General features: G+C 39.7%; 1 protein-coding gene across 1 annotated transcript in view; it reads left to right on the top strand.

Annotated features, from left to right (window-relative positions):
- Positions 1 to 11,979: 11,979 nt before the first annotated feature.
- Positions 11,980 to 21,271, top strand: part of BCKDHB (branched chain keto acid dehydrogenase E1 subunit beta) — a 110,656-nt gene continuing 101,364 nt past the window's right edge. The window contains exons 1-3 of the mRNA XM_054280229.1: positions 11,980 to 12,087; positions 14,538 to 14,615; positions 17,181 to 17,249. Of these exons, the coding sequence (XP_054136204.1) occupies positions 14,552 to 14,615; positions 17,181 to 17,249 (133 nt within the window). The 5' untranslated portion in view covers positions 11,980 to 12,087; positions 14,538 to 14,551. The remainder of the gene's footprint in view (positions 12,088 to 14,537; positions 14,616 to 17,180; positions 17,250 to 21,271) is intronic.

The raw sequence follows: 21,271 nt of genomic DNA, 5'->3' as shown, positions 1-21,271 counted from the left end.
TTCAAGTAGCGTGGGAATGGTCCCATTGCAGTCACAGCGGAAACAGTGCAACCCACGCACACTCATAGCCATAGATTTTTACTAGGAGGGAAAAATGGAAATCTAGTGGGAAAAATAAAGGTCTTGTTTGTGCAGGTGACCACACAGTGAAGAGTCCAAAATTCTTTCCTTACCAGGATCTTATTAGAAATGGAAAGTAATCTGCCATACACCTGTAACAGACAAGTGTTTGCTTCCAAATATTCAAATATCAGTTGGTGCCTCGGAACATAACTTGATGCAGTAGATGGCTGTGGCCACTGCAGCATGAGCAGGGAGTTGCATGTCTGTTGAGGAGCAATGCAGCTCCTTGGAGCAAGACACAAAGTATGATGACAGACAAGGAAGGGATATTTTAATCAGGAGGAACAGAGCACCATCTCCACTGTGCAGCATTGTCTAGGAACTCAACACAACTGGGAGGGCCACCAAAGATGTAAGAGCAAGTTGTCATTCCTGGTGACATGGTACACATTGGTGGTGTATCAGACTAGTCTGTCACAAAACACCACATTGTCATATAAAAGCAACCACAAGGATGTTACACGTGGCTCCTGACCATGCTGCTGTGGCACCCTGGACTGGCACTTTGGGATCTTGAGTCCCTTCAGTCCTGCTACATCACCCTGTACAGTCCCTGCATCCCTAATCTATGAAGTTTTCATACTCCTCTGAGGCACTGAACATGTGAGCTCTGCACAGCCTTCTGAGGGTGTATGGATAGGTGTGGACTCCCTCGCCCACACTCCAAGTTAGGCGAAAGCAAACCGGTTCAGATCTGGAAGTCGTGTATTTGCACAGATTTAAAAACTTGGGTACAGCCCTGGGCCACTCCAGCTACTCAGATTCCAGAAATGGGTGGCATCCAGTTGGCTTGGAAAGTGAGTGAGGCAAATGTGTGTCTGTCTGCACCTGTCCTGGTCAATACATATGAGTCAATAGCAGCATTATTAGGAAAATAAGATTAAGGCAGGGACTAGGAAGGTCCACCTACAACATCCAATCTGGTCTCACTCATCATGGATATCGATATCAACAGTGTGTATGATTGCATCCCCAAACTTATCAAGCTCCACCTGAAGATAATCTAGGATGTGTTTGCATACCCTGTTCCTAATAGGACAGTACATAATGAGACAGAGTCTCCTGATCCGATGGTTAGGAATGTTCCAATTCCAGAACTTTCTAATTCCAATTCTAGGTTACTAACATTTTATTATATGCACCTTCTTTCTACTACCAGTATGAATTCAAATTGCTTTTCTCACTCAAGGTGTTGGATATCCAAGATGTTTGTAGACAACAGTGATGTCCACTATCCATTTGCCACTGGCAGCTCCATCTGTCATCCCTACTCTGATAGTTTGCAACTTCTGGTTCACATCTCGCTCTCTTGTTTTTGACTGGCAAGCTAACATTATATTAACTTGACCACCCTGATGAAACTCTTTGATACAGAGGTGAATCTTGGATTTGCTTCCATTTGCCCTCCTTCAGGTGGAGGTAATTTTGTTTCCTGTTCTATGTCAGTATCACGTAAGGCTTCATTGCTCTGTCTGAGACTCCACCTCTTAGCTATCTCAACTGTATCTCCCTCTCCTCTGTTGCAACTGTCTTCCCTAATTTTCTCTTTTGCCATTCCATCATCTGCCTGATTTTTCATATCCCTTTCCATTATTGCAGTTTAATTTCTCAATTTTTTCTTCTCTATCAGTTAGTCTTTTTTGTTTTACTTTTGCAACTGCATCCTTCTTCCTCTCTTACCCTTCAGGCAAGTTTCCTAGATCCCAGCCTTAAAGAAAGGATGAAAATTCTCAGATCTCCTCCTACAAATTGCTACACAAGCCACCCTTGCTGTTGTTTGTTTTGGGTAGGTAGAAAATTCCTTGCAAGAGTAATTTTTCCTTTGGTCTTGCCTGTAACAGCCTTTCACAAGAAGCTGAATGTGTGCAGTCGTAGGCAGTAGCTTTGACAATACATATGAAACCACCAGTAGGTCTTGTACCACCTCCTGGCACATTTGAAGGAAAACAACCCTAGGCATTCTTCTACTGCAATGTAAATCATTCCAGTATCTTCAGACCTGAGCAAATTCACTCCTGTTTTCTATCCCATCCTACTTCTTGCTATCACCTTTATGCCATGCTAAGGAAAGTGTCCTAGGAAAGCATGCTTCTTTCTTTCCACTAATCTCCTTTCTGGGTGATGTGGGAAGCCTATCAGGAATACAGAGAATGTTGTTAGATAGCTTAAGTGTTCACACAGCCATCATATGCCTAGGAAATACACTTTGTTCTGCTGACCTCCAGAATATTTTGACTTCTCTAGCTAACTTGCTTCTACCGTGCTGCCTGAGATCCCTCTTTCAAAGGAAACTGTTTTCATTTGTTAATCTGAGTTAGGTATGACCAATGGTCTTGCATTTTGAAATATGTTTTAGTTTACTGAGGTCTCTTCAAAAGAAAGCACAGGAAAGTGGGCAGTTTAAGAAAAACAAAACCAAACTGTTTGGTGCTTTCTATAAAAAAGAGATGACACAGAACACCAATAGTTTGGGATTTTTTTGAAGCGAGGGTAAGGGGGTTGAGGCAGATGATTTTTCAAGTCCTGTTTTTTATTATATCCACATCAGAAAGTAGATGGAAGATGCAAAGTCCTGCAAAGGGGGCTGAACTTTGTCCTCTTGGACACAGATAAGAAGAAATCAAAAAGGTGGTTGTGCCCACTCTTGCGAACAACTGTAAATTCTAAGTAGAGTCCAGGGAGACTGCTTGTTTAGGTCCTTACATTCTCAAAATGTGACAATATCTCAGAACATATTTATCCTCTTCTTGAGCAGAGTTTCACATCTGATTGTACAACAATGAAAGGACCAAAGGTACAAAAAGAAATATTCAGTATTTTGGCTCAGCTGAGTAAGCAACTCTTAACATTTCTGATAAAACTGTAAAGAACAACATAAGGAAAACAGGCTGATAACATATAAATATATATAAATAATGTTTCCTAGCTTCAGGCATATGGTAACCCACATTTGAATTATGCAGACTGGAAAGACCTTTCCTTTGTGGAGATGCAAATACTTCATACTACTTATCTGTGGTTTTAAAAACATAAAGCACAGTAAGTGACCAGCTTGATGGTTATGATTGTTCCTCCCTTTCCCACAAAGATAAGCAAACCACCACTGCCCCAGACCAAAGCCCAGGATTAACCCATGTCCTGTTAAGTTCTGGGCTAGTGAAAGCCCAGCAGCAGCATCAGGATGTGCATACACAGATCAGTTCACGCCCAATCTACCCCAGAGCTCACAGTGTGCTGCAGACTCCAGGAGCAAATTGCAATGTGCACACAGCTTGCATCGCATATTGCACTGCCTGGCACACACCTGCTCCCAGCAGCCTGTCCTTTGGAGAGCTTGAGCAGCCCCACTGAACACAATTCCCTCTGAGAAACACACTTGCTTAGTGACTTAGTGACTAGAGGGACATTAGTCTCTCAAAGACAAAAATTTTTGATTCTTGAACAACTCACAATGCACCAGAAAAAATATTGCTTGTTTGATTTCACACAGGGTCCAAGCTCAATCTCCTAAGACACTGCAGCTCCTCTCCCATGCCCTCCAGGGCCATGCTAATTTTTCCTGGGAGGTTTGTGATCTACACAGTTAGAAGGTAGAAACAGGGCCGGGTGATCGATAGATTGACTGCTAGACTGATCCATTGGGTGTACCAATACTGCTGTCAGCATCGATAGCATGATTCAACATGCTGATAGCATGCTGAATTAGAGTCAATCCTGCTTGGCACCTTTCTGAAATCTGTAACTATTATTTGTGAGGGAAAGAAATTGATGTTAAGATGACCCACCTTTTTGCTGACAGCTGTGGTAGCCATGGGACCATGATGTGCACAGGCATTGAGCATTTATATTTGGAAGGAATCTGATTTTCTGCAATCCTGTTGCTTAAGTCATCTTGTGGTACCATCATTATTATTGGGTTTGGCATTTTTAACTATTGAAGATTCCTGTTTGAGATAGAGAGTTTCCCACAAGATTGCCTATGTCTGAACTGTGTGGATACAATACAACTACTTAAACTCAGAGACTGAGATTAAAAATATTGAATTCTAACTCAAGAAGACATGTGGACTTCACAAATAGTGAGGTTATAGCTTGTGTAGTTACTATCAGTGTTCTCAGGCAATGCTGGGGCTGAACAGGAGGAAAAAAGGACACCTTGCTTCCAGAGGCAATTGCCTGACACAAAAGAGATACACTGTTAAGAGTTCTCTGAGCTCCTACCACACATTTTTCTGTGAATAATGGATTTCCGTCTCTTGACTGTCACTGCCACGTAAAAACTGCATTGAACTGAATTTCTCTTCATATCAGACTAATCAATAATAAATCAACAAAATATCTCTCTTGTGCTTCTCTTCCTTTCAGGTGTTCGCTTATCAAATGGGAATGGCAAACTGCAGCTGTATAGTATTTTCTGGAATTGTTATTTATTTGGCACTAAATTATTACATAAACATATGGAAAAATATGCTTTGGGTCTTTCCAGTTAAGCATGAGTGACAATATCTGTGGCACAGTTCCTACCAGCATCACTAGATGAGTTTGATGGAACAAGAATAAATCTTTTAGGGGATACTCTTGCAAGGGATTTAATTCCACATCTCTGGGAAATGCTGAGCACAGATTTTCTTATCTCCTACAGAGTCACTAGTAGTGCAATTAACTTCCCATACATCAATCATTGAGTGAGTTATCAAGCAGACAAGTCTTGCCCTGTGATTCCTGCCACCTACCCTCTCACCAGTGACATCCATTGCAACTCTAAAATCAGCAGCCAACTAGACTTAGAGACATAAAAGTTGCTAGTAGTATAAATTCCCTGTCTTTTACTTGCAGCCATCTGTCTGTCAGTCTGGGTGTCTAAGCCTTCTCAGTTCAATCCTTTTGTGCCTATGCTGTGTAAAAGATCCCTATTTATAGCCAGACCCAGACACAAGCATAGCCCTTACAACCAAGGCTCTCAAACAATAATAAACTTTCTTGCCTTCCACCAATGCTTACTGAATTAGACTGGCCTAGGGGTTTCTTCCAGCAGAAGATTTAGCCTGACCAGAAGCAGAGATTAGAAGTAGATACACAACAGTGCTGATGTTTAATTTTTAAGGAACTCCCAGTGGAATGAGTTTGCCCTGTTGTTTTTTTCTGTTTGTTTTTTTTCCTCCTTATTTCACAAAAGGATTGCACAAAAATGAAATCTGAAGCACTTTTGATGAAAGCAGTGAGCCCTGTTGGTAAGTCATTTAATAATTAGCTAAACAAAGCTCTTGACAGTTCACAGTAGGAAATCTGATTCAAAAAGGGTGGAGAGAACAATCTGATAGATCTGTATTTCAACATATGTATTTCAACAAGTAAATCTTTACTGTTTCCTGCCACCTAATGGTATACATTAAAAATTACAAACCAGTAAGACAATTCTCAATTTATGCTGTTTCTAATAGATGTTGATATATTTATTTAAATATAGAGAAAGACGAAAGTTAGGGATAAAAATGTGAATTATTATTTCTGGCTTTCAGTGAGATCCAGGCTGCCTAAATTAGTCTAAATCCTGTGTTTTAGTGAAGCTATATTTTACATTAAATCCCTGTGCTGCCTAAGGGTGTTACTGAAAACCTGATTAAAGATATCCTGTTCATGTAAATTAAACTTAGGCAGAAGCTTGTCATATATGTATTTGAAACAATCTTTTCTATACAAGTAAAATCTTTTATATAAAAGAAAGCTTTAATGTAGAACATTGCCACAACCTAGTTGTCCTTTTTGAATGGGACATAGAAATGCTGAACCCATCCTAGATTTCCTAGACCCATACAAATTGCATGAGTGTTAAGCACTCCTTCTCTTGATGGTGACCCACAGAATTTTCAGGTACTCTGTGGTGATGAAAATCTTTAATCAAAAGAGAATACAGAAAGATACACTCTATATTAAAATGAAAAGATGCATCTAGACATTTTTTGCTGGGATGATGAAAATTGATTGGGTAAAGGAAAAGAGAAGTAATAAAAAATACCACAACCAGGCACTTTAAATAAAGACAGCTGCAAGTGGGTGACTGCAGGGGTGCAGAAAGCAGTGTCACACTGAAAGCAGCTTTAGAGTCTGAATGTGAACCAATACCTGAAACCTAGTCTAGAAAAAACACCTAGAACACTCTGTAGCTGCATTGATGGTCAAACTAAAAGGAAGAGATATGAAGAAGGAAAAAAACCCCTGCAGTTTGGAATAAATTTAGGCAAACTGACAGCTGAGTATGGGGTTTGGCTTTTATAAAATTAGTAGCACAGGTATCCCTAAAGTATGGTCTAATTTTGGGTAGCTTTGATTATTCATACTCTGAACACAGTTCTCTTCAATCCTCTCATGCTTGACAGCTATGAAACATGGGTCTGGATACTGCACTGACTTATGAAATGGTGCTTTTCTGGCTAGTGGTGCTAGTTCAAAAAATGGCCAGGTGATGCACAGAAGTTGATGTCTCCACATGTAGAAGTTTGGCATATTTTACAATTGCATGGCTGCAGTAGGACTTGTTCACTGGCTGGTAGAGTACACATTTGGTATGTTTAATATCAGAAATTACTATTAACATTCTGGGGAGGGATTTATTACTTTTGTAATGATCAAAGCTCTCACTCTGATTAGCAGCTGAAGGCCAACCAGTGGCAAGGTGAACATAGCCTCAAGCACTTATTTAAACCTCTTGAATGTGTTGCTTGGTACATGGTTATCTCTAAAGCAGCACCAGCCAGCAGCAGACAGAACACTGTGGAAACATTTTGGGAACTCATGGGATCCAAATGTGATCCAAATGTGACTTCTTTAAATCGCATGACCATTACCTAAAACCATCTCTGTATATTTGTTTTGTGAACACTGCTTATAATGTCAGCTATATGTGTGTATATATATACATACACACAAATACATTCAATATACCTGAAAAATCCATCACTCCACATATTTCTGAATCTGAGATTTTTGGCATACTTTCTTGACCAGTCAAATAGCAATTCTCACTTTATTACTGAAGAACAGGTATTTTAGAACTGCAAGGTATAAATAAGATTTCAGTATGACTTCACCTAGTAGTTTTGCTATCAAGACAGTAATTTTGTTTGAGATACAGTACATCTTCTACAAAGAAATCTAGTTATAATTTGAAGAGTGGAAGTGATGAGAATCCAACATGTTCTCAGGCAAATTGTTCCTACATTTAACTATCCCCAGGATAAAAATGTGATCCCCATTCCTTGCACAAATTTGATTTAATTATGACTTTTTTTGGCATTAGAATTGTCAAGTATAAACTGTCAAATATAAGAAATAATTTCCCTGCACAGGTATTTCTAGATTAAGTTAGTAGAAAATAGAGTTAAATATGCTCTGTGGTTTCAAGGCAATTAAAACTGATTGAATTAAACAGAGTGGGATTCTCATCCTGTAATTATGAAACACTGAAATGTCATATAAAGAGAGCTGAATAATGTCTCTATGGATAGACACTGCAGTTTCTAGCCTTGATTCACTTAATGTTATGAATTACTCATGTAATTTAAAATAGGACTGTCTTCAACTTAAGAGTGCAGTATTTAAAAATCTAAAAAGCAATTGGTGATGAAAACCACAGTTACTATTCCAGACTGAATGGGAAGCACTGTCTTACCACAGAGGTGGGTCATATGGCAGAAGTAACTGGATGATTTCTGACCTTAGATGAAAATGAGTGCAAAACTATGCCATTAAATCTTCTTTTCCTTTCCCCCCCGCCCCTGCTCTCTGCCAGACTACAACTTGTCTGGTTCCAGATAGATTGCTCTGACCTGCTTTTTATCAAAGTGTAAAATAATAATTTCTCTGCTAAACTGCAAAAGGGTTTCTGACATTTATGCTACCTAAGATGAAACCATTTTATTCTAAATCCTGTTGATCAAAACCATTACTGCTCTGGTCTTGTTCAGTTTGCTTTACTCATTCTTAGGGGTAAGACACTGTTCCCACATTTAATCTGTACAGGACTGACAATAAAACCAGTCAGGCCAAACGGTACAGTTTCTCTTTTTCACATATCCAAGAAAGAAATAACTGTCCCTAATCAACAAAAACCTCCATTTGTCTGAGGGAGGAGGGATGGGAGAAAACAGCTCCAAAGTATCAGCACAGAAAAAGAAGGAAAAAGCAGACAATAATTAGAGTAGAAGGAAGACATGCAAACAAAGCATGAAAACAGCTGTAACACCAGGACCTAGGAGTAGCGTGACAAGAGTGCTTACTAGCAGCTCCTATAAGAGGGGGTGAAACAGCTAGTCAGCTGTTGGGGTGGAAACATGCAACAAAATTCCTTCCATGAACCACAGAGCAGGGAGGCAAACTTACAGTAATACTAAACCATGTCAGACAGATGTGACGAGAAAACAACTATGCTCGAAGGAATGCAACAGAAGTCTCCTGCATGCTTCATCATCTACAGAAATGTAATTTAAAGTAACACCTACAAGGAAATGTGACAAGTTTAAGGTTCAGTTGCAAGCTATGTAAAATTTTTGAGAGATTTTGAAAAAGAATAGTAGACTTGAAGCCATATGTTTATGTCCAAATCCAATATTGCAGTTTGCTCACAGTTGGATCCATGTCAATCAGAAGCAACAAAAGAGACTTCAAAGGAGTTACATCTCATTGATGCTGGCTTAAATATGGGCATAATCTGGTCTGGGTCAGTCAGTAGGGTCTGCAATCATCACCATATCCTCATTAATTGCTTAAATCACAAATAATAGTAACCCCTACCAGAGTTTTTTAATGGTTGTCAAGAATACTAAGGATGTGCAAAATGACTAATACACACAGATGGGGAATGCAGTTGATTTCAGCCCTTAATGTCTGCTGTACAGATTTAACAGAAGTGGCCCTAAGTGACTGAACAACTTCCAAAAGAGAAAAATGTCTTCAAAATGTAATTGAAGTTGCTGGAATATCACAACATACACCAGCAACAACATGGATATAATTATTACCCTGTCAGAGCTGGAAAGACATAAATGCTGGGACTAAACTCCACTAAAATATTGTTCAGCCAATGTACATTTGGATAAAACTCTTTGATTGCCCCCTCCCCTTTTTTTTTTTTAATTACCAGTGCAAATATCCAAGGCCATATGGACAAACCATCTTTTGTACTCAAAGGGATCAACAATTTAGGTGTTAGTATGTCTTCAGATACTTTTTTCTCTTTTACCTAGGTCTGACTAGCAGGTGAATGTCTCACTGAAGATATTTCTTCTTTGCACCCTTCCATCATAAATGCTGTAACTCCCTCTGTAAGATACTGGGCCACATGACCACTCTTTTCCTTTTCAAGTTCCATGTATCACCAGGCATAGGAGACAAGAGTCACAGCATGGTATCTACTAACTGTACATAAGCAGGATATATCTGACAGTTTATAGTATGAGTTTAGCAATTCACAGTAACTGACACATTAGTAATAGATGACAGACTCACCTGTAAAGCAATTCCTTTCTATACTATTGCTCTCCATTTTTAAATTTTGCAGATTTTGCGTCCATGATGTGAAATATAGCTAAATTCCTCCTACTCAGATACATTTGCTTTCTGAAAGAAACACAAACATTTGAATCGTAAACTTGGATATTTTTAACATCTTCCCCTATTAGCAATACATATTACATGATTATATATCGCTTGATGGTTATGATGTTTTCCAGGTCCTAAACTTTTTCAAACATCAAATGTTGCCTTCAGTTGAAGTTGGAAGCAACTTCAACATTTGACATTTATAGTCCTTGTTCATTGCAAAGATGGCTTTTCTATTGTTTTTTAAAATTCTCACTCCCTTTAGAAACTTAACTAGTGCCTTGTTTCCCTGGAATATACTGGGATATGCTCAAACTTGTTTGATCCCATGATCAATCACTCAAAATTTGAGTGCTTTTTCAGCAGTCTCTAAGGATAAAGGGCATGTTAAAGAGCAAGTGGATGATTCTCCCCAGTTAGCAGGAGGATTAAGCCTTTTATTTAGCACAAATCTTAATGATTAAGAAATTCTAAGTGAAAAAATATTTTTTTACAAAATACATAATGAAACAATAGTCTTCAATGAAATGGAACTGTGATCATTACAGTATATTCAGTAATGGCTAGGAACTCAGATAGAAAAAGAAATCTAATCATAACAGTTATACATATTTTATGTTAGACATGAAATCTAACATTCCAGTATTTAAACCAGGCCCTGTTCACACAGGGTTACATATGAGCCATCTCATTTGAAAGAGGTGATGCCATTTATATATAATTCTAATTTCTAGCCTTTTTCTTTGAGGCACAGTATTGAGTTAGAGTTTTTGGAGCAAAGTAAAGATGCTAGCCAGTATGGTTGGTCTTACAGATAACATCAAAACAGACAGGGAAGAACAACTCAAAGCTTGTCACATGCATTGGAGGCTGCATGAAAGGGCTTGATGAAGAGGCATGCACAGGGACAAGATGTGAAGCACTGGCATAAGGGAAAGTCAAAAAAGATTGATCTGGAGACAACTGAAAGGCAGCAAGGATGGGTGTAAAGAGAAAGAAATGGAGGCTGCAAAAGCAGACCAAGCAGACCAAGTAGATTCACCTGGATGATGTAAGGAATGTGACATTGTCACACTCTGATGAGGAGAACATTAGAAAGAATGTTTTTATAAAACCTGACAAAGAAAATATGTGCATATGAAAGATCATAATTTCAATAAAATAATGTAACATAGGTCTGAGCAAGAGTGTTTGGAAGAAGAGACCTTGGAAAAAATGAATTTAAAATAAGACAGACTGAGAGCCAGGTTGGATGGGCAGCTTAGAGGAATTCTGAGAGACAGAGTGGAACAGGTAATACTTGCAGGTCCATGAATTCTTTTTTACCTTCTGGGGAAGCTGCTGGGGTAGAAATGGAGGATTTGAGATATTTATGAAGGGAGCCTAGAAGAAAGATGGAGAGTTTTACAAGGACATGAAGTGACAGGACAAGGGTGAATGGATTCAAACTATAAGAATATAGGTTTAGAATGGATATTAGGTAAATAATTCTCTACTGCAAGAATGGTGAAACATTGGAAGAGGTTGCTCAGAGAAGCTGTGGGTGCCCCATCCCTGGAAGTGTTCAATGCCAGGTCGGACGGGCTCTGAGCAACCTTGCCTAGGGAAAGGCGTCCCAGGCGCTGGCAGGTCTGTTGGAACCAGATCATCTCTAAGGTCCCTTCCAACCTAAAGCAGTCCACGATTCATGGATTCTGGGGTGGCGACACGACAAACCCTGCAGTGGAAGAAAAGAAAAGAATTTAAGGGGAGGGGAGGGGGGAAGCCTTTGGTTTCAGCTGTGACTGTGACAGCACCGAGGCGAGGCCGCCCGGGGCGGAGCCTATGACTGCGTCCATGGCTGTGCCTGTGCCCATGGCTGTGCCTTGTAGCTGTCCCGGTAACTGTGAGGGCGCAGGAGCAGCGCGCTCCCGCCCGCAGGCCGCGCTCACGGCTGCCGCGTGCCGCGCGCGCCCGTGCTCGCGCCCGTGCTCGCGCCCGTGCTCGTGCTCGAGTTCGTGCCCGTGCCCGTGCCCGTGCTCGCGCCCCCCCAGGCCGGCCCCCCCAGGCCGCCCCCCCCGCGCGCACGCAGCAAACGGCAGCAAACCCCACCCTCCCTCCACCCACTCCTCCACCCACCGCGGAGCCGCCGCTGATTGGCGCGTGCCCCCGCGGCGCTGGCCAATGGGAGGGCGGTCTGGGACCCCGCCTCTTTAGAACGCGCAGCCGGCGGAGGGCCCGGCATCGCGGCGATGGCGGCGGCGGGGCGGGCGCTGCGTGCGGCGCTCCCTGCCGGGCTCTGGGGCCGCTTGGCTCCGCTGCCGGGCGCGCCCCGCCGGACCGCCGCGCACTTCTCTTTCCAGCCGGACCCGGCGCCCAGCGAGTACGGTGAGAGCGCGGCTGGCCGGGGTCCACCCCGCAGGCCGGCCTCAACCTCGCTCTGCCGCCGGGTCCGTCCTGTCACCCCCGCCTTCTTGGCGGAGGCCGCCAACAACCCCGTCCGGGACGGGAGGGAGGGAGGCAGAACCCGCCTAGGGCCCCGTGGGGCGCTGCCAGTCGGGCCGGGGCCGGTGGGGGCATCCGCACGGCCGCGTGACCCCGCTGTGTCCTCGGCCCTTCCAGCCGCGGGTTGTCCCAGAAATCCCGGGCTCGGGGTGGGAAGGGCCCGTAGGCCGCTGGCGGGGCCGGCAGGCCCCCTCGAGAGTGGGGTGGCGAAATGGTTCGGGCTGTCAGAGCCACAGCTGCGCTAGATGGGCTCAGACTTGCCAGGCCATCCTCGGCCCCTGTCCTAGAGCAAAAGCTTCTAGCAGTAACTTAGTGAATTGACATCTATCCTGGTTTTTGTATTGCATGCTTAGGTCGTGAGTGTGATAATAAACCTATGGTGAATAAAGACTGCTGTCCGCTGAAAGGTTCGAGGTCATCCTCGTGGTCACATGGTTGAGAGTAAACACAGATAACTTGGGAATGAGCAGCGCATGGCGTTTGACTTTTATTTCTGAGATGCATCCCTGGAAATGGCTAGTGCTGAGTTTTCCTGGAAGAAGCCTGCCAGCTGCAGAACAGCTGTTTCTATCACGTGAACCTCACTGTCCTCTAGAAAACTTGTTACTTGGTTGGATGCCTTGGTGTTGCTTCTTGATCAGGACCAACAGAAACAGAGTTTCCCTTAGTGACAGAGATGTACGGGCGACAAGGTGCCACGTGGGGAAGCTCACGTGTATGGCAGGTCCCTGATTGAGACCATGCAAAGAAGCTCTGGAGTGGCATGCCAGTTACTGCCATTAATTAGTAGAAATCTAATTCCCTGTGAGTCAAAATACACTTAAAAATTCTGTGAAAAGCAGTGGGAGTGAGATAAAATTATGGCAGTGCTGATCCTGATGTTGTTGAGCTATTGCTTTTCCAACTTCACAGCTCAAATCTAAAAGGCACAGTTTGTTCCCCCTTTCCTCTGTGGGCCTTATACAAAGGCCTGTGTTATAAGCAAGAGAAACAGGTTAGAACTGTCATGGTGAGGAGTTTCTGAAAGTTGCTTAAGTAATAGCCATTTATTTATATCAAATACTGGAAGGATGGTATCTTGTAGGAAAGATAAGATAACCTAAGTACTAATGTGGACAACTAGGGAAAGAGAAGCATCTGCTATTCCTGAGCTTTTCTTCTCTTGAATTTGTGAATTTTGTTTGTTAGGGCTTTTGTATAACTTGAACAGTTCCCATAACATTTTCTTTTCCACATTTTCCTCTCCTTAAAGGGCCGCCTAAAGTATAAGTGAAGTTACCAAGTGTAGGAATGCAACTATGCAGCTACTCAGGTGTGGCGTGACATGAGTCTAACAAAAAAAAAAATTACATTATTTAAAGATTTAGAAGAAAGGGAAGGTGAATGTTTGTTGAGAGGTACTATAAGTACTGGGAAAAGAATGTAGTTCACCTTTCTGAATTCTAACTCCCGTTAGTTTGTGTGGGATCTTCATCTAATAATCTTATTTATCACTTTAATTTTACATACTCTGTGTGTTGGTAGGTAGAATTCTCCTGGACTGTGGCTTCTAGTCGTGACTTCAGAGGTTTTGCCAGTTGAAGATCTATCAAATGTCAGCCAAGCAATTTCTTACTTACTTGATTTCTTTTAAGAATTATTTTATTTGCTTGGAGAGTTTGAATTGGTCACAGTAGTGAGGACTAGGCTACTGTTTTGGTCCATCTTTGCTTTCAGGTCTTCTTGTTTTTCCCAAAAGTGCTGGAATGAAGAAGGGCATTCTGGTAGCCTTTGTTTGAATTAAACAGCTTGCTTTACTTCAGTACCAAGTTTCTTTCTTTGAAGTATGGATTTGAAGCTTCAGACACTTACTAATTGCAGTGCAGAGAGCAGGCCAGGGGTCTAGAAAATTTCTGATAATAATAGATGTCTGTAAATGGGAAAGGCTGGAGCTTAAAGAAATGTGATTAAAGAATGATAAAGTAAGCTTCAGCAAATTTTAGTAAGGGGATTATCCCAGTCCTCAAAACAATTATATGTTGGTTTCTTCCTTTGAAAAGGAAGGCATTCTTCCCAGTGCTTGAGCTTTGCAAAGCTACATTTGCTCCAGGCAAGAGCATAGTTTTTTGAAAAAGGAATTGAAAGTGGAATTATAGTCCTTGGGAAGGCCAAGTATACCATGCTCAATCCCGTCTATCCCATAATTTAATTTTATTCAACAAATGAATCTTGGGTATTCCTAGCAGAGATCTTGTTTTTGATAGTTAAGTTTTTGGACATGTTTGCACCAGTGTTTTCTAATGTATTTCGAGTTTTGAACCAAATTAAATTTCGGAATGATCGCTTTCACACAGGGCAAACTCAGAAGATGAATCTCTTCCAATCCATAACAAGTGCCTTGGACAATGTTTTAGCCAAAGATCCAACTGCAGGTACCTTATACTTGTTAGTGTATTTTGCTTTATATAAATTGTGTTTTGGTTTGCCTATCTATGTATAATATTTATTGTATTTCTTATGGCCTGTGAAGTTTTTAAATAAGTTATTACTACACTTTGATCTCAAATCTTAAAAATGTGTTGCATTAACAGATAACTAACGGATTATATGGTCTAAAATGCAATTGTATCTTCTGTATTAGCTCTGTGTATTTCACTTGAAAGCGAGGACAGAAGATACATTATTTACCATGTTTAAAGTATTACTGATGAGAGCTGTCCTTGAGGGCAGCTTGAGTCCCACTAGTCAGAGTTTTAAAAATGTAAACATTACTTTACATTTCTTAAACTTTCTGTTCCCTAAAACTGGTATTTTTTATGAGCCCATATATTCCTTGCTCTGTACATTCTGCTTTCTTCCCTGCCCTCCAAAATGAATTTATAGCTTTACTGTTTTCTGTTCATTGTTGTCCATAAGCAGTGTAAGATTTCCTAGGCTTTTGTGGTCTGGATAACCCATGACTTGGAAGATGCTACTTCATTATAGCAGGATTTAAAAGCCTTATTGTAAACTATTGCACAAAACTATTTACTCCACTTTTAAATCTTATATATAACAGGAGGTCTTTTGCTTCTGTTGCCCCAACAAAGGCATGATGATGGCCAGATATCTGAAAGAGGTGCTTCATGCCATGAACACACAGCTGCTAAGGCTGCATCATCTTGTGTAATTTTGGGTTTGCTTTTTAGTTTGTTAGTAGCCCTTTTTGTCACTGCTTGAATCACTGCTCAGTCTAAATTTTGACCAATTGTCTAATCTGTTGGAACAAATTCTTGTGCATGTTGTGTGCAGTGCTATGGCTGTATATGTTCCCTCTCAATCTCAGCTGTTCTATATGCTCCTCAATTAGGTTAAATTTAGGCAGCTGAGGGTAAATTAGGGCCAAGAACAGATTTTCTTGCCATTTCTGTAGAATCAGCCTTATAAAAGCAAGTAGTGTTAGTCCATCAGGAGCCTAGACTCATATATAATCTTGACCCTTTAGAGAAGCAGTTGCTCTAAGGTTCCAGTCTTGCTCCTCAGCTTTGCAGGGCTTAGTCTTTGTGAAGCCCTTTGCAAGACCATGTTGGTGTTCTCCAGTCCAGATGTGAGTTCTCAGAATCGCCACACTTACTGAACTAATTTGGACTTTTCACAATGGAAAACATGTCCTTCATATGTTTTTAGTTGTATGGGAATTGAGCAATTGTTGTTTAAGTGTGGAAATCCTCATATTTGTGTTGATCAGAATTAGAATGCCTCCAAGAAAACACATTTCAGTGGCTGAACTGAATGAGTAAATCCATTCGAGTTTGTGAATACCAGCATTAAATGGGAATATTTTTTGTAGATGCCAGCTGGCTCAAAAGTAAGGAGCCATATGGTAACAGAAAGGACTTGCAAAGATTTTAAGTACATGAAACCCCACCCAAATTATTGTTAAAAATTAGAGAAGTGATTTAGGGACATAGTGCAGTCATACACACCATGAGTGTGTTCGTTTTACGGCTTTATAGAATTAATTTTTCTGTAAGTGGTGTCACTGATGTGATTAGCACAAGTATGCTAATCCCTTTTAGTGATTCCAATGCGAAATTTATTTTATTTAATAAGAATAGTATTTGAAAGGCAAGAAGGTTAACTTATTATTTTGTGTCCTTTAGAATATGGAGAATATTGAAGAATTGTGGAATAATCAAAACTGACCCTGCTTCATGCAAACAGCTATTGGTGATATTGCTGCACATCTTACATGCTTAAAAATTTTAATTGGGCAATAGTTGTTTCTGTGAAGCAGATAACAAAACTGTTTTAAGAAAATTAGACATAACCATCCCCTAAATTCAAGGAAAAAACCCCACAAATAGATTAGTTGATATGAAGCCAAGTTTTAAAGGCAAATGCTTTAAGTAATAAAACTTTATTAACTACAAGAATAGTAGTGTTAAATACTGAGAACTGTCCTAGTTATTAAGTAGTCATGTTTTCTGTAGAGGAGTTCCTTTGAAGTCACTCTTCAGGGGTCTGGCAAGTATGTTTGGAGAAGGCTTGACATTTCATATTGAATTGATATTTTGAAAAAAAACTTCAATTTGATGGTTTTCAAAACATTGTATTATTGAAGTCTGTGGATGAAGAATGAAAATGGTTACCAGTTGAAGCAGAAGGCTTAATTTCAATGACTCATTTGTGACCGAGTGTAATTGCTTTCTGAAATTTTACTCATTTAGTTTTAGACACTGTGTTACTATAAGATATTTCAAAAAAGTAGATAGCTAATAAGCCTAACAGAATAATTTTCATGAATTCTGTTTTGAGACAGCTGTGTTCTAGTTCCTCATTAACCTTTGTTCTTCATTTGTTATAGTCAGGCTGTGCATGAGAAATTCTTAGGTCTAGATGAATCTTGAAGTGAAATGAAGTGTTAGGAGTTACTTTTGTTAGTGTCTCATATAAAAGCCTTTGAAAGTAAGATGTGTTGGAGTAATGTTAGCCTCCCCTGCTATTATTATTTTCAGTTATATTTGGTGAAGACGTGGCCTTTGGTGGAGTCTTCAGATGTACAGTTGGCTTGCGAGACAAGTATGGTAAGTTTATGTAATTTATAAATCTGACATCAGTTTCATATTAACATCACTGCTATTTTTTTTAACCCATTTTGCTGTGAGAAGTGTTGTTACTGGAATGCTAAAAAACCATAAAATCAATGTTTCATGTATGCAGGCTAATTAGTGTATAGCATTTTACAGGTCTTGGAAACTGGTTGTGGAGACAGTAACATGATACAGCTTTTAATTCGGCAATTGCTACTCCCCCACTGGGCTGTTACAGAGAATAAGAGGGTATAACATTTTTCATTTTTCATTTTTCATTTTTCATTTTTCATTTTTCATTTTTCATTTTTCATTTTTCATATTTCATATTTCATTTTTCATATTTCATATTTCATTTCAGCAGCTTACTTTCTTCAAGGTACAGAGATGACTTGGAGCTTTGGCAGCAAGTGATTAAATCTATTTAACAATAATTAAGATGTGTTACAGCCATGTTGGAGAACAAACATCCACATTTTTTTGAGTAAACCGAAAAGAGAGAGGATAAAGACTATACTTTTAAGAAGTTTCAGAAGCACAACCATATTTTGTTGCCTTGCTTCTCTGCTTCAGTTATTATGTAGATGTTCTCTTGCTCTCTAGTTTACACATTAGTGATAGAACTTCTGTTAGCCATGATCTTCAGTGCTGCTTGTTGAGACTGAGGTATAGTTCTGTAACTGGTGTGATATATTGACTGTGGGTACTAGACTCCATAAGAAAATCAGGCCTCTGACACAGCAACCAGTTGCTGGAAACACAGGCAACAGATGTTATTTGGGAACTAAGTAAAAGAAGCAGATGGTTGCATAAGCAACTTTCTTGGGTTTTAGTAAACATCTCCAGTTTAAAAGACAGAGGGGAAAAACTTTATATTGTTAGGGTAGTGCTGTGAGGGGTCATTTGATTGGTTTTTTGATGTAAGACAGACATAAAATATTGGCATGAAGAAAAGAGATTATTTAATTTTTGTAGTAATATTTTATTGGTAGTGTATTCCAATGTGCCAGTGCTGTTCAAAGACTGTGACAGCCCTGACTGAGCACAGGGGGTCTGTTGAGAGAGTGAAAAGGACTGTTTACACTGTGCTAGTCAGCATGATAAGCAGCAGTCACAGCACATCAGCAGTCTACCTAGGGTCAGGTTTATTTCATGGGTATAATATCAATGATTTTTAATGAGATTTTTGAGGAAGCTATTATGTGACTTCAGGAATATTTGGAAAGAACTCCTTTAAAATGTGAGAGGTAACATGGGAATTGTACTTATATGAAGTACAATTGTGCTTATATGAACATTGAACAAGGACTAATTAAACTAGTATTGCCATTTGCTCAAAAAGGGTACTAACCTCTTCAGAGTGAATAAGAGGAAATACAAGTTTGAACAGGAAGAGAGTCTGAAAATAAGATCCTGATTTTAGGACTCACTTACAGAATGGGAATTCAGTTTTGTAAGGCAGATAAGAGGACACAGATAACTCGACTTCTTTGTTCACTGACCGTGAAATTCTGTAGAAAATAGGCAGTGGCTGAAGAGGGAATGGCAAAGATGAACTGGAGCATGTACTGAAAATATAGTTAGAATGCTGAGGAGAAACAGAAAAGACTGAAAGTGCAAAAATTGAAAGAATACAGTGTTTTGAGGGGTGTGTCTGCCTATCAGTGCAATCTCAGAGATTAAATAAGTTCTAGATGGAATGCTTGTATTATGAAAAGGCTAGGCTCCCTGTAAAATAAGGAGGAATTGCAGATGGAAGTGACAACCAACCAACGAGATGAATCTTATGAGGCAGATAACCTACACTTACTGACTCTTTCCCCATCCCCCTCCTGAATTTACTGTCAAATTATAGTAGGTGATGCAAGTAACATAATGTGAGGTTGTTTCTCTATGTTGATATAAAATATGAAGGAACAAATGGGGTTTTTTTCCTTCTATCCTGGAAGAGGAGCTGACTTTTGTTTCATTTGTTTACTTTCTTTTTCTCTGTAGATAATTAAGATCACTAGGTGGCAGTCTTTGCCTGTAAGTTGTTATTTTGATAAAAACTGATAGCTCATTTTCAAGCACTTCTATAGAGTTTAAGGTCTAAATATAATCTAATATTATAGTAGGAAGATCTATACTATAGTAATACTCAGTAGTAGTATTATAGAGATGTTGGTTGGTGTCCAGAATGTTGCTGAAGTCTCTCTGGAGAGAGAAAAAAAATTTGCTTTTAGAATAAATTGGTCATTAAATATAAAAGCTGCTTTTTTTTTTTTTTTTCCAGTGGAGAGTTACATTGTATAAACATAGCCAGAGGCCTGTACTAGTAAGTGAAGGAAAGCTCATTGACTTTTTAAGGAAATAAATGCAACCTTTTGAGCATATGAATTTTTAATGTGCTGCCAGGAATTATGTTTAAAAATATTTAATTAAGGAATGGTATGTAAGTAAGTCAGTGTGTGGAAATTTAATTTTCATGATAGTGTGACTAAAGATGGTATGTTTGTTCCTATGCATCTTATGTCAAGGTCTAAAATACATTATTCCAGTTTTCTGGCATTGAGATGAATGTTTAAAAATCTGTCACTGTATAATTCTATAAAATGAATTATAAAAATGAGTAGACTTTCTGAAATATTTATGCAGAGTGCTCCTTTCAGATAAGGGAAATAAGTGTTGTACAGTTTTTTTCCTTTGTCCCCTCTCTCTGATCTGGTACCCTGGAAGGCGTATTCATGTTTTATTTTTTATCTTCTTCCCCATCACCCTCTGACAGGTTTTTGATTGTCACTATTTTGCAAGTTACATCCTCTAACCTTTAGAGTATCTTTATTGAAATAAGGAATGTGTGCTGTTCCATAGTCCTGCTCTCTGGAGGTGTTTCCTGTCCTAAGAACAGTGTGATGTAAACTGCCTACTGTGTTTCCATAGCCTAGATAATGTGTGCAAACATTTTTAAATTTGTTCTTAAAGGGAAGTACATTATTATGCCAATCCTTCAGAGAAAATGCTGTCCATTTGTTTTTGAGTCTGCAAATGGTTTTGAAACAACTATCTTGGAATGGGAGTATGTGTCCTGTTGCTCTGCCTGAAGTGTGAAATAAAGTAGCAACATGTAAAGATCAGTATCATCCACATGACAGAAATATAGAGGAGATCAGAGGTAGGAATTAGATTATAGGAGGTAAAGAAATGGGAGGAAAAAACACAGGTGAAAGTGGAGAAATTGGACAGAAGTGAAGACTGAGAAATAAGAATAGCAGAAATAGTGATTGGCAAAGGATATAACTGAGAAGAATGCTAGGGCAGGTGTTTTTTGTGTAACTCAAAAAAAAGAAAAAGACCTCTCTATCCTACTGTGGCTAAGTGAAAATTACATACACCTACAGCTTGAGGGTTTCCTGATCTCTAAGTGCTTCTGTGGTCATTTGGCCTCTGTAGTGATTTTTCTTTCCTACAATTCTGGTCTGCACTTGAAGGGAGAATCTAATGTGCACTTGCTGCCATGTCAAAAGATTGTCCTTAGCGAGAGTAAGGATCAGGAGCTTTCTGGCTATTTCACAGCTTGATATTTTGAGATTGTGGAATAGGATCAGTCCTTGCTCAGAACTCTGAGAGTCCAACAGAAGAAAGGTGAGCTTGGCAGGTCTTTCCCCATAGCAGTGCTTGAGTAGGAGCTGACTTTTTTTGGTGTATATGTTCACTTTTTCAGATGAAGTTTGCATACTTTTTGAGGTTCCATTCAGTTCCCTGTTGTGCAGCAATCTGCAATTCCTTGTCATGGAATGTCCTTCTGTTTGCCATCAAGGGAGTCTAGATGACTGTATAAGTTAGATAAATTAGTAGATTAGTATTTACAGGCCTGAATAGATTGTTTTCTAAGTTTTTGAGTTATTGAAAATTATTTTTGCCTGAAAGAGTAGTGTAAATGAGTCTTTTACTTTTCAGTAGGGAATTCCTGAATAATGCTATTTTAATTCCATTGTAATTATTTGCAAATACAGGTAGAATGTGAATACATTGAA

The sequence above is a fragment of the Melozone crissalis genome, unplaced genomic scaffold (assembly GCF_028551555.1).
Source record: "Melozone crissalis strain CALT ecotype California unplaced genomic scaffold, PUWL_Pcris_2 ptg000027l_1, whole genome shotgun sequence".
NCBI classification, from domain to species: Eukaryota; Metazoa; Chordata; class Aves; order Passeriformes; family Passerellidae; genus Melozone; species Melozone crissalis.
This window is presented reverse-complemented; position numbering and strand designations above follow the sequence as displayed.